At 32.7% G+C, this 18310-nt stretch overlaps 1 protein-coding gene across 1 annotated transcript in view; it reads right to left on the bottom strand.

The window, feature by feature from the left end:
- LOC133176063 (uncharacterized) overlaps positions 1-17777 on the bottom strand; it is a 24989-nt gene extending 7212 nt beyond the window's left edge. The window contains exons 1-2 of the mRNA XM_061311234.1: positions 17425-17777; positions 14046-14428 (exon numbers count right to left, since the gene is read on the bottom strand). Of these exons, the coding sequence (XP_061167218.1) occupies positions 14046-14428; positions 17425-17777 (736 nt within the window). The remainder of the gene's footprint in view (positions 1-14045; positions 14429-17424) is intronic.
- Positions 17778-18310: the final 533 nt, after the last annotated feature.

An 18310-nucleotide genomic window follows, 5' to 3' on the forward strand; every position in this document is an offset into this window, starting at 1 on the left:
AAACATGCCTCTTGGCAATACTTGTAACAAAACTTCATCTCTAAATTGCCTTTTTCCTATTTCTCCCATGCTTTTGGGAATCTCACACAAAGCCCGAACGTTATTTCTAATGTCGGATTCACACTCCATACAAAGAGGAGCTACATGTAGATTCCTAAGATTTATAGTGTATTTTGTCTTCGAGACGAAATTTTTCTTCAGAAAGATGAGGAATTCTACCGGTTTGCATGCTGAATTTTCAAATCTGTTTTCAAATTTCTCTAAGACAGAGATGTGCCTGCTTATTACTTTTCTCTGTTGCTCTAACATGCAAATTATCCGATTTAATTTTTCATCACATGTTTCTTTGATTATAGTATTTATCATCTTTTTCATTTTGGAAGCAGTACTTATGTGTTTAGAAATTTCTATGTGGCAACTATCTCTTACATTTATAATTTGATATAGTAAAATACTGTTGTTGTAAAGTGTATTACTTCTAATGTTGTTTATAAAATCCTTTTGTAGTTGTCGACGATTATACCCAACTGTTCTCAGATTCATCATTTCATGCTTTTTGATGCGTCTACATCCATTGGTAGTTAGAAGTTCACACTGATCACAAAATCTTTTATATATCTTTTTTGAAGGCCTGTTTTGAAACTGTGGTAAATTTTCATATTTCTCAATGTAAGTTACTACATCGTGGTATATTGTATCTAGATCAATACAATGTTTTTCTTTGCATTGTTCACACAGCTCATTCTTGCATGTCTTGCAGTAGAATTCTGTGTCCTTTTGACATTCATAGCATTGTCGTATCTTATGCGTGCACTCCGAGCTGAATGCTTTGCCCATAATATCACATTTCTAAGGGTCTTGAAACTGCTCAAAATTAATGATAAACAGATAAATTAAAAAAGCAAACAAACAAAAATAAATAATTACATGCATATTATAATTTTCGTTTACATTTCTAAAAATTCTATGTAGTACAGTCAAACTTGTCAAAGCGGTCACCTTTATCCAGCTGTCACCTGTCCTATGCGGTCATTTTATTTCCTCCCAATGAATTTTCCTATATAATGTAACTCTATTAAGTGGTCACCTGCGTAACGCAGTCAGCGGTCATCAAATTTCATGTAAAATCGCTGTTTTACCTCGTATATACCGGCCATTTTGTCCGATCACGTGACCAGATCTAAAGTCAGGTGACTCCCAATTTTTGTCACTAATGTAAATAATTGGTCTTGTTTAGCGAGATCATGGAACAAAAATAATTGGCCTTATTAAAACTATTTAAAATATTGGATATTTCATTTGTGTTTTTTTAACAAAACTAAACAAGGGTGATAGTGACCGAAAAGGTTATCAGGAAAACGGACTTACGAGAATCTTAATCTTATTGAATTGGAATCTTGTTTAAAAAATTCTGAATGATATTAAAAAACAAGGCATCCTTATTTATCTATGAATGGATACAATAATTAGGTGTTTCCTAATTATCAGTTCACGTTTGGCATGCCCAACTTCGATAGGTGTAATTGTGTAGACGCATGGCAGGCCGTTTTTAACACATTGGAAACGTTATTATTTGTAGAAACCCTAATTAACTGTTTTGTATACTCAATGTGTCTTGATTATCTCGTGATTTTCAACTAGGTAAGACTACCGTTAGGATTAGTCACGCTTCAATGCTCACAACACCTGTGAATTTGATATCAATTTGCATTATGCACTGCTTTGATAAACTGAGAATATTATGACTTGTCTGTTTATTACGCTACTATTAAACATAAAATTATCAGGACTAACTAAACTTGTTTCTTTAGACATGTTAGAGGTAGTTTAGATAAAAAAATACATTATATTTTATTCATGGCACAACTTGATAATGTATCTTATAATAAAAGAAAGTCTTGTTGTTTGGAGGGAGGATAATGCAATGCCCTATTAGACTCAATTTATTTTTGTTGGAGTCATCAAATTTAGCTTGAACTTAATTTAAAATTAAAAAAAAAATCTAACTGAGACCATTGATGTCCAAAACACATCCTTCTTTAATATTCTATGATGTAGTATTTTAAAACACAGAACTTACATAAATTGGAAAAGAATTTTTCTTGAAAAAAGATGAACCTCTTTTCAAAGGTCACCTCTCTATAAAGGTCACTTTTAATGGTTCCCGCAGGTGACTGCTTAATACAGGTTTGACTGTACATGTCTCTCCCGATTCACTGCTTAAGCTTAAAATAATTACAGTTAACAGATTAATTAAACCACGTTCAATGGAGGATTATTTCGAAAGAATACTATTATCTATAGACAACATATCTGTGTTGTGTGCAGCACAAGGTTGTGATAACAAATTATAACTTAACATATGTTAACAAAGACCTCTTGCTTATATTTGCAAGGTGACATTTTACCAAGGAAAATATTACAAAATTTGACTACAAAATCTTACGTCTACCTGATCAATACATAGGTTCACGGCGGGTGGGACTGATCGACAGAGGATGCGGAGAGAAAGCAAACGGGGAGAAAGCAAACGGAAAACAAAAGAACTTTACCTTCCTTGAAATAATCCTTAAAAACAGGTACATAATTAAGGCCAACTATTCTTAATCTATGGACATAGGTGTAAACTCAGCACTCGAGTTTCACTGTGACATTTATGAGATGTAAAATCTAGCAGTAATTCAAAACAGTCAAGTTTATTGGCTACCTGCCCCGCTTTTTCAAATTATAAATGAGCATATCTAGCTGGAAATTTTTAAACAACGAGAACTTAAAACTCTGCATATAAAGCGTCGCATTAAGAAAGATCCGTGTCTTTAAATATTGATGACAAGGTGTAAACCTTTATTGTTAAGAACGGTAAACTTTTTATTTTGATAACTTGACTTCATGAGAGAAAAAAAATTATATATATATATATATATATATATATATATATATATATATATATATATATATATATATATATATATATATATATATATATATATATATATATATATATATATATATAAGAATTTAATTTTTTTTGAGACACAAGCAACATTCTTAATAATTCCTTGTAAACTTTTACGGTTATACATGTAAATGATGTACCGGATAACTAGTATATACTAGAATTACAAGTATAACGAATTGATTTTGTGTTTTGCAGAGGTAAACTAGATGCTGTCATGAGACAGTAATACCCGCACTAAGGTGTTTGCCTCTAAATACACACTCCTTCATGTTGGGCTTACCAAGGAAAAAGTCAAAATAACTCTTTTATTTACACAGTACATGTATTCGTCAAATCGAGCATAAAATGCTCTGGTGACCATGTGACCTATGAGCCTCTTATAGGTATTTCCTTTACTTAATATTCATTACCAGTCTGAAATAACAGAATTTAATTAATGATTTAAATTAGGTTTTGATAAAAGGATGGATATAAATTTTGACCCATAATTGGAACAGTTTAAATTTATTTTCTCAGCAATAAATAATATTATTTTAGTACAAAGCGTTTTTGATGAATTTATCAAAATGTGCAAACTTTTTTTAGTATTTGATTAGGCAAAAACCTCCTTGAAAAGCCATACCCAATCAATTTTTTCACCCCCTACCCCCAACACACACACACAATTTGCCTGTTTTTGGAAATAGGTCTAGATGGCACAGTTATGTTAAAACATCGTTTGTTATGATAATTTAAAATTTGTTTATAGGGATGAAAGACGGGTATGTTCTTGTTCTTTAATGCATAATATTTTATGAAACATTACAAAGGCTTGGCGACCTCTTGGACTTCATACTGTATGTATGTACGTACAGGTAAATAAAATTGAAATAACACAGTATACCCCGCTGTGTATTGAATTAGTTTGAGCACCTGATTTGACAGTCACGCGATAAATTCGTATGTATAATGTTTACTGCATAGGGGTCATTTACAAATTTCAATATCGCAAAGGCATACCCAAATTCAAAGGAAAACTTTAATTGATATTTTTTTTCTACATATCTTGTAAGTTCTTGAAAATGCTGCTGCTTTAAATGAAATTAAATGGAATTAGCATTTTATTTGTTTAAATTTCAAGTAATTGGACTTAAGTTGAAGTATGTGTGACCTTAACCAAGAACTTTATGTATTTATTAAGCAATGCTCTCGATTTCGGGAAAGAAGTAGCACTTTTCAAGTTAAGGAATATTCTCTTTATGTATACACGTATTTAAAAAATGGTCAAGATCTACTAAGTCCTTGCGAAAAGGCGATTTAATGAGGCATCTTGAAAATTTGAATTCATCTGAAAATTAATCAACCTTGTGCATAGGTTTAGAAAAGTATGGTTGCTGACTACAGTGATTTCTGTTCAAGAACAACATACAGTATTTATACGAAACGTTTTCGTGTGCAGTGAAACAGGCACCTGTTTTTCACACTATGTATTGTAATGGTTTAGGCCGTGGATATCGGCCTGGGTTGCTCAGTCGGTAGAGCACATGACTAGTGATGCAGGGGTCCTGGGTTCGATTCCCGGTCCAGCCATATACATTTTCTCCTTTCCTGGAACAGATTTGGTGCCGTTGACCACCCCTGGACTTGCAGGTGAAAGCCCTGTCAGGGGCAAATAACTCGGGTTGTGTCTTCGATGACGAAGACAATTTAAAGAGGGAGGAATGTAATGGTTTAAGCCGCGGATATCGGCCTGGGTAGCTCTGTCGGTAGAGCACCTGACTAGTGATGCAGAGGTCCCGGGTTCGATTCCCGGTCCAGCCATATATATTTTCTCCTTTCCTGTTACAGTGTTACAGCAGAGCAAACACAGACCTCATAATTTAGAGGTGGGATCAGGTGCCATGGAAGAGTGAGCATCCCCTGCCGACTGGTCGCACCCGCCGTGTGCTCCTTGTCATGATCGGAAAACAAAAAAAAAAAAAAAAAAAAAAAAAACGGAAAAAAACCGTAGACACAGTAAACAGTATCCTTCTGAGTATACCTATTTACATGTGGAATCAAACATAATTTCGAAACAAACCGATCTGTTAGATCACAAAAATATCCCCCGATATAATCATCTTTCAAGATGGCTACAGTAAAAAGTAATTCCTTATTGCAGGGTTTTTTTTTTCAGTGTGTATACGTATTACATGTATAACTGTATAAAGATCTACTTTCACTTTGAATACTTACCCGAAATGATAGAGGTTTATTTTTTATTGTTAAAACTGTTCGTCATTTTATTCTGAATCCTCGAAAAATTCTCCATTCAACAATAAATCAAGATAATCTCCTTCATCTTCTAACTCAAAATCGTCAAAATCCATTTTATATTCCGAATATCCAGTTTTTTTACCCCCCGTCGGAAGCGCTCATTGCGAACTCTTTTTTTCTTTCGCGCAAACCGCGCAAAAATTGAAATGTAATCGGTTTTTTCAATGTGGATGTGTATATTCAATTGACATCTTTCAGAAATATACCAAATGAAAGCTACATTCTTCTATTTTTCAAATATTAATTTAAATTTTTCTAATACTCTTTTACTTTTTGTCGATACTTTTTTTATATTCGACTGTTTATGTTTTACGCCAATTTTATTTCATTATCTGTGAGGAAAATTAAATGAATAGTTTTTTTAAAGTGTCCTGGTTTTTTTAAATCTCAAAACATTACTTTTGTTTTGTTTTTTTTGTTTTTTTAATTTGGTTTGTTTGTTTGTTTGTTTGTTTTTTACAACAACAAGGAAAGTTGAAGAAAACGCACGTGAATGAAAATCAAAATTTCGGACTTTTTTTTTTAGCAGTTTAGTCAAAGTTAACCGTTAATCAAAGCATTAAATATTTATATTTCATAATTATTTTGCATATAATTAAATTTTACAGAGTCTCTCGATTAATATGCATGATATCTAATTTTTTGAAATTCGTAAATTCTATGCAAAACTATTAATTTTTTTGAGCAACATATTAGAAAAAAGTTGCTTACGGGTCAGATTTGACCGGTACGAACGTGAAAGGGTTAAAAATGCTAACCCTGTACACAAAACACTGTACAGTTACTTCAATACATTCTTTCGATAATAATTAAATGATGGCACTAAAATATGTTTCGTATTTGTATTCATGGTATATCTAACATCTGCAAATGAATTTTTCACTAAGAAAAAAATTCTTGATCCCGCCTCTCATTGCACATTTAACCATGCATGAATGTGTCATGTCAACAAGTCCATTGCTATCAATGACTTGTTTAAATCTTGTTGTGTGGGATTTAACTAGCGACAAATATGAATGCAGTGATAAGTTTTGACACAGTCCATTACTCTTATTTCTGTATGATGCCACAGAAAAAAAATTCCCGTATAGGCCTAAATTAGGCCCGCCCTCTTTAAGTAGCCTTTATAGTGCTGCGAAAGCATTGTTTTGAATAATTTGATTATGACATATTTTTGGTACTGTTAAGTACGAGTGTAATTCAAAAAGTTTTGTCTTCTCCAGATCACCATTAAGCATTAATTGTATATCACTTCAAACTCACTTGTAACGCTTGATTGAATTCCTTATTTACCATTGCAGAGAAAGCAGTTTTGAGTTTGAGTTTTTTGAAGTTATATGAAATTTTGAAAACACCCTATACGTGATACTCTGTTGTGTTATCATGGTAAAGAAAGTAAGTACAACAGTGGAAAAAAAGAATTTTTACATAAAAGCTTAACTTAAAAAAAAAAAAAACAGCAAAAGAAACGTTCGAAGAAAAACACAAAATATACATGTAAAGAGACCAACAACTGTAAAATAGAGCAATTTCCAGGTATCTGAACATATCTAAAGATAGCAGAGAAAGTGTTAAAGATGATGCACGATCTAGGAAACAAAAAACTGTAAGTAATGAAAAAATGCTTAAAATAAGGATTTTGTTGAGAAAAGGGGAACGTACACTGTTCAGGAATTAGCTCGTAAAGTAGAGGTATTATTGGGAGCAGTTCATAAAATTATAACAAGAGACTTAGGATACAGGAAGATTTCCGAAAGATGGATACCTCATATAGTGAATAAGAAACAAAAAAGCTTACGGTTTCATGTGCCGAAAAAAATAACTAAACAATTCCAAAATATGGGAAATCGATTATATTCAGATGTAATAATACGAGATGATGCGTGGGAGCCTTGTTTTAGCCACAGAGAAATTTTAATGATAAATAATAAAGTATGGATGAAAACAAAAACATGGAAAGCATCCAGTTATTTCCAAACGCCGTCATAGCTCGATGCTTTTTTTCTTTGATAGGGAGCATGTTGTGTAGCAATTTTCTGTTCCCAAAGAGAGTAATGGAAAGATGTTCAAATATTGATGCTCGCTAGAGCGTTCGCTCCGTGATCGGGAGGTTGTGAGTTCGAATCTCGGCCACGACTGACCTAAGTCGATAAAAAACGGGTAGCAACTGTTCCTTCGCCATGCCCTCGGCACTTTGGAGTGAAAAATTGCGGGTCCTTTGGATGAGACCTTAAAAACCGAGGAACCGTGTCACTGCAGACGTTGGCACGATAAAGATCCCTCACTGCTCAATGGCCATTAGGGCCGAGTAAAGGTCAAAATTTGAAGCCCTTCACCGGTATATGGTGACGTCTCTCTATGAGTGAAAAATTCTCGAATGGGACGTAAAACATTGTCTTCGATGTAGCATCCACAACGTAGAAATGGGATACATTTTACCTGTAGAAAACATCCTTTTCTATACTATGTACCTGATCAATGTTTATGAAGTATTCCATCATGTTTGATTTAATAATTTTTCAAATAAGGTAAACAAAATCGTATTGATGTTCAGTGTAGTATATCCAACATTCTTTAGTTCCCTCATGAGAGTATATTTACATCCACTGAATATTTTCTCATTTATTTTTTTAGAAAACCACTATCGTTAATTAGTCAGTAAACGCCTCTAAGAAAGCCACCTGCATAGGTTTCTTGAGGAACGGCTCCTCCATCTATTATGCATACAATGACATAAACATCTACTATACAATATCGAACATATTCAATTTTACTAAATGTTTTTAATACAGATATAAATATAAACAAGATAGTGTCTTTCTTTGATTGTTAGTACGGGAATTAACGTCGCAGTTATTGCAGAAAAAAATACGTGGGTTATGTATTTTTTCTGCAACAGCTGCGTCATTAATTCCCGTACAAACAACCAAAGAAAGCATTTTATTGTTAAATGATTTCAAGCCATTATGAAGTTAGATGATTTCACATGTCTGGTCTTGGAAAAATGTGTACATATCTTATGGCTACAGCAGGACTCAATGTGTAGCTTATTTTCCGAGGTAAGGAAACTTGGTTTATTTTATTTATGCGCATAATTTTACGAGGGCTGTTAGGAAATTATTGAGATATTTAACCTTTCTCCATAAAGGAAAGAAATAAATTCATGAAAATTCGTCAACATTTTATCAAGATCAATTATGATAATTAGATAAGTTCTGGTGAAATTATAAACGCGTATATCTATTGACCCGGAGCAGCATCACTACGTCATTTTACGTCACGCCAACCGTAGATCTTTTTCTCATTTTGAAACTTTTGGGAAGCTTTAATTCTTCTTTCTCTGTTATCACATATAACATTCTAGAACTCAAAATTTATTTTTCCTTAAACGATTCTAAAAAAAAAATATAATAAAATGTGTGTTGTTCCTACCCAATGTAAAATTACATGAAGTGTCATAAACAGGTAGTTTTTGCATCATGCAGTACCAATTTTTGCACAACGGGTCAACGTTATTTAGTCCGTAATAATTGATGGTCGTATGGAGCCTTTGTTTTTACTCTGGCTGAATTATTTGTAAGAAAAGACAAATGTACTGATGAAAAAAAAATCCAAACCATTATACATTTGTTTGGCATTACTGTTTTAGCAGTTCGTTTTGTCTGGCAAGAGTTTTTTATATATACAAAATTTTAGGTATGCTCTTTGCGCCGCTTTGACGTCAAAATGTATTTTGTTGTCGTAAGGAGATTTCTACACCTTGCTTATAATTTCTTTTTATGATCTCCGTATTCCTATCGAAATTCTAACAAACTTGTTATATAGATAAATGTATATATTAAATATATTGATAGGATATTAATGTTACTAAGGAACAAATATTCTTCCAACATTGTTTCTTCTTATGATTGGTGTTGAAAACTGCAACGCGTGGCCAGTCAAAGTCTCTTTTACTTCCTATAATCATAAGTGTCGTATTCAATTGTGAATTTGCCGGATAGAATTGATATAAGAAAATTTACAACATGAAAACGAGTAAAGGAAAAGCTCCATACTAATAAATGTGAGTATTATGATTGATTGATTGTATGTTGTTTTACGTCACATTCGAGAATTTTTCACTCATATAGAGACGTCATCATATACCGGTGAAGGGCTTCATATTTTGACCTTTACTCGGCACTCAGGGCCATGGAGCAGTGAGGGATCTTTATCGTGCCAACGTCTGCAGTGACACGGGGCATTGGTTTTTAAGGTCTCATCCGAAGGACCCGCAACTGTCACTTCAAAGTGCTGAGCGCATAGCGAAGAAACAGTTGCTACCCATTTTCTATCGACTTAGGTTAGTCGCCGCCGAGATTCGAACTCACGACCTCCCGATCACGGAGCGAGCGCTCTACCGACTGAGCTACTGTGAACGATGTGAGCATTATGCAAGTGAAAGCTAGAAATGCATTGTCTTAAATTTCATTAATATTGTAGTTAATGATCCTCGTCGTTATTCAAGAAACTCTAGCACTATGTTGTTTGAATTAAAAGGATTTATATGAATTAATTTTTTAGAAGGTCCTTTCCTTGTGCTAAGAATATTTGAAAACTTATTTGGAAGGCTTTAAATGACCATGTTTTGTTCACTTGTCGTTTTTCACTATTGAACAGACATTTGGGCAGCGCTCTTAGTGGTATAGTTTGGCTCTTCGTTTCCTATGCACAGTAGTGTTCAATTTATTGAATTCAAACAGCCAATCAATGAGTTTTATGGGGTCAACAAATTTAACTTTAGCAAGCTCGATCAAGCGAATTGACACGCTGTTATCGGAATAACGGAAAGATAGTAATCTCCATATGCAGGTGATAATACATGTAGTATATTGCTACATAAGTAAGGGAAGATGAAGATAGAAAAGTTGAAGTCATAACGCTTATCATAAAGTTTAGTTATAAGTCTGTCCTTGTCCTTAATGTTTTTCTCAAGTAAAATGTTCTAATATAAAACAGGTGTGTCAGACTCTATGATGTCTTATTTTAAGTTCAAAGCGATACAATGTAGGCACGAATAGGATTAAATGATTATTCTTTTTTATGCCGAGTCGGCAATATTTCAGCCATTTTTGGGCGGGAATGAAAATGAAATATTGTTAATGAATATTATTAACTGATAAAACGTCGTCGATATATCTAAATATGGAAGTGAAGGCCACAGCAAGAAACTTCTTCGTTTCATGTCGAAGTTTTTGAATAAATTCTGCTTCATAAGAATACAAAATCAGGTCTGATAAGAAATTTCTCTAAAAATTCCTTGGAGTTTTTAAGTATTCACATCTCATTAACACCTCTTCTTGAATATATTGTTGTACAATCCTCATGAAGTTGGATTTTTTAATGACATATTTTAATACCTTTCTTGGAACGGTCTTTACGTAGTACGTTGGTACTACTTAACAGCCTTAACTTGTTAAGTAGAGCATAATTTACGACACATTCATTAACACGATGAGTATCGATACCATTAAAACAGCGAGATACGGTTCTGTAATATGTAAACAGTGCACTGATGTATGCATTTTGTCATAGAAAATGCAATGTTAAATTTCGTTATTTCGATTTTTTTTATATTATATGTTATCTTGCTTTAGCTACAAAGGACATTGTTGTAACGAAATACTTCATAGTGCCTCCATAATATTGATTTCATTAAGCAAACACTTGCACAGATCTAATTTTTACTCCATGTGAACGTGAGAGATTTTTTGATTTCATCTGGTAGTTTATTCAAGACACAAGTAATATACTGTAAGAATCATATGGTTGGCCCATGATTTCTAAACCTCTAATCTTTTGATTGTCGTTAAATATTGTTCGATGTTTTTCATATAGATTGTTAGGGCATTATTTTCACACTGAATTGTCTACAGATTCTTTCGCTGTCCGATCATGACAAGGAGCACACGACGGGTATGACCGGACAAAAGGTGGAGGCACCTAATCCCACTCTGGGATTTCTGGAGATCTGTATTTTATGCCCTGTTTTTATTATTTTTTTTTTTTTAGATCGATCACTGTTCGTTATTTTCACCTTTTTCTTTCTACATGTATAATTAACATTTATAAAGTTGCATTCACTTTTATTCTGTCTTCAGTTATGGAATACCTCAAATTAAACATTCATGTAGTAATGATACCTTTTCATCATACGATTATATTTGACTTTGTGTGTTGACACAATACTTCATTTAAACAATAAAACGATAACAGTCATGCATTGCCAAAAAAAAAAAAAAAATGCATAACCCGCTTAAGGTGGTATGGGATACCAAACGAAACTTCTCCTACATATTTATGTACCCAAATTAGAAGGATTTGAAATACCCCCACCTTTCAGTATATTAAAGTGTAATTTTAATAATTTTTTTATCATTTTAATGAGAAATACAAAAACGATTTTTTTTCTTGCATAATTCTTTTTTCATAAGCTTAATATTATAGGCAGGCGTTTGCTAATATAAAGTGTTTATAAAAACAAAAATGACAAGAAATATGTCTTAGTATTTTTTTTAATTTTCAACAAAAAATAAGCGTAAAAAACTGGGAAAACTTTATTTCTTGAAAACAGACGGATAACATTTCATGAAAGTCTACAATAAGAATGTATCTTAATATGTTAGCAAAGTGAAATAAACAAATTGAAAATATATATATAAATGGAAAATATAAAATGCATTTAAAATTTTTTTGAATTAAAAGATCCGAGCGGAAGAGTTATCCTTCTTTATTTTCCAAGGGTTGAAAAAACCTGGGTGCTATTTTAGAAATGATGAGCATTTTTTCCCAACCATAAAAAAATCGCACTTTGTAGTTTTCAACTTTGAGCGGTTTTGAAAACAATGCATGGACAATCGCTTTCCAGGACGTGTCTTGTTCAGAGCAATTGCATTCATCTGAACGTTTTGGGACTATATACAACAGCTAGCTGATTTGTGACCAAACAGTTACTTCTTGAATTAAATAACAAAAAAGTCCAGCTCTGGTTAACGTGATAATTGACTGGTGATAATTCAGCACAATGTGAAGTAATCGCACTTATCCATGCCTCACCGCACACAAGGTGCTGTACAGTTACTCAAACAATTGAAATACAGCTTTTGTTTAAAAGTGTTCAAAAGCAGCAACTACCTTTTACAGGGGTTTGCTTTTTTAAATGTCCGTTGTACAATTATAAGTAAATTTATATACTTGCGATTTTTTTGTCTGTTTTTACTTAAAATGCCGACTTGTGAGAACTTGCATTGAAATAGGCTTCAGAGTGTTCTTTTCAACGGTGTATCTACAAATTTTGACCCGATAATAAGCACTCATGCAAATCAAAACAATACTTCAAACGGAAATACGTCATAACGTGGAGGTATCCCATACTACCTTAAGCATTGTTAACACTGCATAAGCAAACAAATACATTTTATTGCTTATATTTATATCTGTATATTGTTTTCTCATATACAGTAAGTGAAAATACATAAAATAATGTATAATTGACCCAACATTATTTGATGCAAACGGCTACTAAAACAGTTCGAACTAGTTTAAAGTTAATCGACTGATGAAAAGAATTGGATTTCTAAATGATTACATGTAAAAGAAAAATTATGTTAGCTTTATGTCAATATTACTCGATAATCCTTTTTATAGCTTATACTTCTTCATTATATATGCTGATAGAAAAATTATGTTAGCTTTATGTCAATATTACTCGATAATTGTTTTTATAGCTTATACTTCTTCATTATATATGCTGATACTTCTTTTAATTATACATACTTTGTCATTATACAATATGTTACATTATTTTAACATGTTTTTCTGATACTTTCGAATGTGATGATATTTGTCATTCTCAGAAGTAATTTATAATATTTAGACTTCTGGAAAGCAAAACAGGAACTCATTTTTGTATGTTGATAATTGTATACATGTATATTAGACAAACAGGAACGACTGCAAAACATGGTTATGAATATTTTGAAAGGAATAAATAAAAATAAGAGAAGAAGCAGAATCATTGTAAATGAAACATTTGATTTTTTCTCTGATTTTTTTATTGGCTAGTGAGTTTGCTTTTTGAAAGTAATGCATGCAACAGAAATCATTAAAACTGAAACCACCTGATACACATTTCATTTTATAATTCATTGTCAAAAGTATGCAATTTCACGAATCAAATCACCAGAAATCCAGATTGCTAACGAAATTTGAATTTCCCATTAAATGTAGATGCTGGATTGTCACTAGAGGGTTTGATTAATAAACTAATTAAAATATTAATCAATAATTAAATTTAACAGGTAATTTGATTTACATCATAGTAATATTAGTTTATTGATCTGAATTACTTGTAGAGATAGCAAACAAATTTATGATCAACAGTGCTGAAGAACTAAAACAAACATTTATTTATTATATTTCCGTTGTAGTAACATTTTATGATTGATTATGAAATGAAATTATTGATTTTACTTTCGTTTACATCTATATATAGATTTAACCATTTCCCAATACCCCCTATCACTAAAGAAATAAACAAAAGGATTAATAACAGCATTTACAGCCACTGTATCTGTAGCATACGTATAAAACGCATCTTCTCTAACAGTCATCCTACTGAAACTAGGGTCTGCTCTCTTAAAAATCATAAATATGTAAAGGCTAAGAAACAGTATATAACTTAACATGATTGAGATAGAAATCACGAGGATCGTGAGAGTAAATCTGAAATTCATGGATGCAGACTCTTCACCACCGCTGATTCCATTATCCTTTTCATCCACGTCGCCATTTTCGACAGTGAGAGCTGAGAGTGTCCTATTTCCCGCCCGAGAGGTGGAGTTACATGTATTTTTCTGTTCAGCTTTCTCATCTGAAATATTTCTGTTATCTTTAACTTCTCGATTTGTGATACCATAAGCTGAATCCATTTTTTCTGTCTCCCCTGTATTTTTGCTTTCTTTGACATTTCCTTTACTTCCCGACTTTTGACCTCTTTCCGAGGAATTGTCACCATCATCAATAGTATCTTGCACCATAGACGTTTCTGTCTGCTCCCTGTGACATGATTTCATCTCTCTCTGATTCCCTGTAATTGTTGTGGCAACTTTTAATCGACGTAAAACTTTGGCAATTCTTAAATAGCAAACCCCGATAACTAAACAGTCGACAATAGATAGTGCAAACAAAGATATGAAATAAACCATTGGAAGACTTTCAAAGACCTGCTCCTCTGCAACCCAGCATCTATTTATCTGATAACCCTCGACTTGGAAAAATTGAAAACCGACAATAAAAGATACGGGGATGCTCAGAATTGCCGATATAACACAACACCCAACCAACTTTATAATAATTTTTGGAATAGTTGTCTGCCTGGTTCTTGGATTGAAAAGACGTTGATGTCTATAAATAGCTAAGACTAGGACAAATAGTGAAGAGGAAAGTCCAGCAGCAAATCCAAAGTAATTACTAATTTTACAAACGATCTCCAAGTTATTGTTCAAGACGTATCTCAGTCTTTCATATTCTTTTGCAATAAACAGCACCAATGTGACTAGATCAAACACTGCCAAAACAAATATGATGGCTTCCGATGGAGTTTTCTTTCTCGGCATTCTCCGGAAAATATGGATCACGTGACTATTGCCTACGATACCGATAACGTAAAAGACGAGAACAAGAACACCGTACGGAAGTCTGGCCAATCGCTCTCTCTCAACTAAGTCTAAGTATGATTGGTTCGGGGTAATGTTCGAGGCATTCATAGTTCACTCGATCTGCAAACGTAAGAAGACTGTATATGTTACATATTAATAATGTAACAAATATTTAAAGTGGTTATCGCATTACAAAGTTTATGATAAGATATGATCTAATAGAACAAAATTTATGTAGGCTTAGTTATTTAACTTTTTTCATTTATTTGACAAGTGATATAATTATATGTAAATTAGTCGGCTGAAAAATGTTTTCTAGGGGTGTTAATTCTCATTGTTTCACTCAATTATATGTAAGATTAAAATCAGATTAAATATTTGTTTCTATTATCTGTTGAAGTATAACCGTCGCTGGTCTAAAATTACAGATTCTCATACTTTATTGCGGATAGACTACTAGTAATTGCTAAGAACACAGATCAACTTTCTTTTATTGGACTTTGCATTTAACTTCTATCCAAAATAAATTATTTTTAGAAAAAAAAAAAAAAACAAGAGCCATTCTAAGAATGAACGTTAATAAGTACCCTATAAAGTGAAACATGATTTCAAAATTATTTGCAATTAGCAAAGTTCAGTAGAATTTATTAATGTCTGAACAATAATAAAATTACTTTATTGTAGTATTATACTTAGTTTTCCCTTTCTACCCGAGAAGATCTCTAGATAGTTAGAATTGCACTTAACAATTATACCTTACCTGATATATTGGAAGTAAACTGATGAAGGACTGATCAAGTAGCCATACCTGTATAGAAATGCAGATGTTTAACATGACAAAGGTTGTTGACATTGCGCATGTTGAACTTCACAACAAAACATTAAGGATTTAATTACATTAAAAATACCTTGAATCCACGTCATGTAGACTTAAAAGATTTACCCCGGCTATTTAAAGGATTAGCAGGTATTCAATATAATTTAAAAGGTTTATGTCATAAGTCTTATAAAACATAAAAAATAAAATCACAAATTATAGAATATCCAAAAGGAAAACAAATACGATTTAACATTTATGAAGTTTTTATTTGAATATTTAAGACTTTTGAGAGAAATATGTCACAATCTGTTGAAAGTATCTAAGAAATTCAATGTGAATAAAGCAAATTTAGATACCATCTAAAACTAGTTATATTCTGCTATCACCTGCGAATGGTGTTTATGTTTCCCAACTTCGATACTGAGCATGCCCACAGTACGATCAATTTTTAAACCGAGGCAGGTTACTGACAGATAGGTTGATGTTATAGGAATTTCAACAACCTCGTTTAAATTCAGGATTTCGTAGATTCTATGGTCATTATCACTTTGTTAGCAAATACAACCTATCCTTGGGTTTGTATTATGCCTGACGTATTTCATACCAATTATAAGGCCTTTATATTCATACTATATTTGACTACGAAATGTTCCATCTACCTTATTAATTCCTAGGGCTCACAGCGGGTGTGACTGGTCAACAGGGGATGTTTACTCCTCCTAAGCACCTGATCCCACCTCTAGAATTTCCAAAGATCCGTGCTTAATTCCTTTTCGCAGATTTGTATTGTTTGTAGATTTTTTTTTTTTAGATCGATCACTGATCCTTATCTTCACTTTTTTGGAGAATTTCATGGAGATTTCTATTTTATTCATCATGCCAAAGTTGTTCGTAAAAGTAAAAAAAAAAACTATACGAACATTATTGTGAAAGAACAGATAGTCAGACAGGCGACAGACTCCTTACCATCACATAAGCTCTTCTTGTCTTTGACTGGTAGATCTACATATAATATATGTAAAAAAAAAAAAGAGGAAAATATATGTATTGAAATTTTCTTAGGGAACTTTTTTTTCACATATATGCTACTTCATAATGTTACATAGCATCAAGTTGGTTAAATTCAAAATGCACTACTAACTGTAGGTTCAATATCAGTTCAATTCTTTATTGACACAACATGGAAAACCATTTACTGAACAATAAAAGCTATATAAAATGTGCAAGTAAAATACACAATTACATAAAATTATGCCTCATCTGAGAAACAGAAAAAGCAAAAATCTTGACATACATATTTCAGTTCAGCTGAGCATTTATAAGAAATCCGACCTTACAACGTCCTGACATTTGATTTCGAAACCCAAACCTACTTGAATGAGATGTGTAAAAAGATCCAAGTAATTAAGAGTTTAAAAGCAAGATTTCAAGTGCTTTAAAATTGTTTTATTCTAAATGACCCATCGTAGATTCTTTGTTTTCTTTTATAGATAGATTTAACCATCTTCCTGTATTTTCTATCACTAAAGAAATACACAAATGGATTTACAACAGCATTGAGAGACACTATGTCGGTAGCATAAGTAAAAAATGCATCCTCTTTAACAGATATAATTCTGAAATTCGGATCACTTCTCTTGTAAATTACATACATATAAAGACACAGGAACAGAATGTAGCTAATCATAATGGTAACTGTAACAATCAGAATTGTGATAGTAAATGAGAAGGCTTTAGAAACATCCTCCTCGCTAGCTACATCATCTTTGTCATCTTGCTTCTTGATTTCAGTTGTAGAGGTTGTGCATCCATCTTGTTTTCCATTTTTCTCAATGTTTGATTCAGAGTTAATAACGTTATTCATCTTTTCTTCGATGTGTTCTCTCTTAGATACGTTGCTTTCGTTATGGATTTCTTCCAATATATCTCCTTCGGTGACTGTTTTCGTTTGGTCGTTTATGTCTGTTTGGTCCAAATTGCGAGTGGTCATTTCAGAAGCTGACATCTTTTTTCTTATAGCAAGATTTGACTGCTGTAAAGCCCTAGCAATCCGTATGTTACAGATGCCCATGATACAACAGTTTAAAGATGCAAAAACAAGCAGAAATATATTGTAAACCTCGGGAAGTGATTCTATTGCCTGTTCCTCAGCAATCCAGCATCTGTTAATATTAAAACTTTCCAATTGGAAATACTGAAAACCGACAACAAAAGGAACAGGAATACTGATGATTGCAGAGGAAATAAAACATGCGATCAACTTTATTACTGTGCGGGCAACGGTCGTCTGCACACTACCTGGGTTGTACAGTCGTTGATGCCTATATACAGATAATACTAGAACATACAGCGATGAAGCAAGACCGGAAGTAAACCCGAAGTAATTGGTGATTTTACATACAATCTCGTTTCTATTGTACAAAACATAATGGAGTCTTTCGTATTCTTTTGCTACAAACAAAACCAAAGTCAATAAATCAAACATAGCTAGATTCATGATCACGGCTTCTGAGGGAGTCATCTTCCGTACCATCCGCC

Source organism: Saccostrea echinata, unplaced genomic scaffold, assembly GCF_033153115.1.
Source record: "Saccostrea echinata isolate AGI-Se365-2 ecotype Australia unplaced genomic scaffold, CSIRO_AGI_Sech_v1 ptg000065l, whole genome shotgun sequence".
NCBI lineage: Eukaryota > Metazoa > Mollusca > Bivalvia > Ostreida > Ostreidae > Saccostrea > Saccostrea echinata.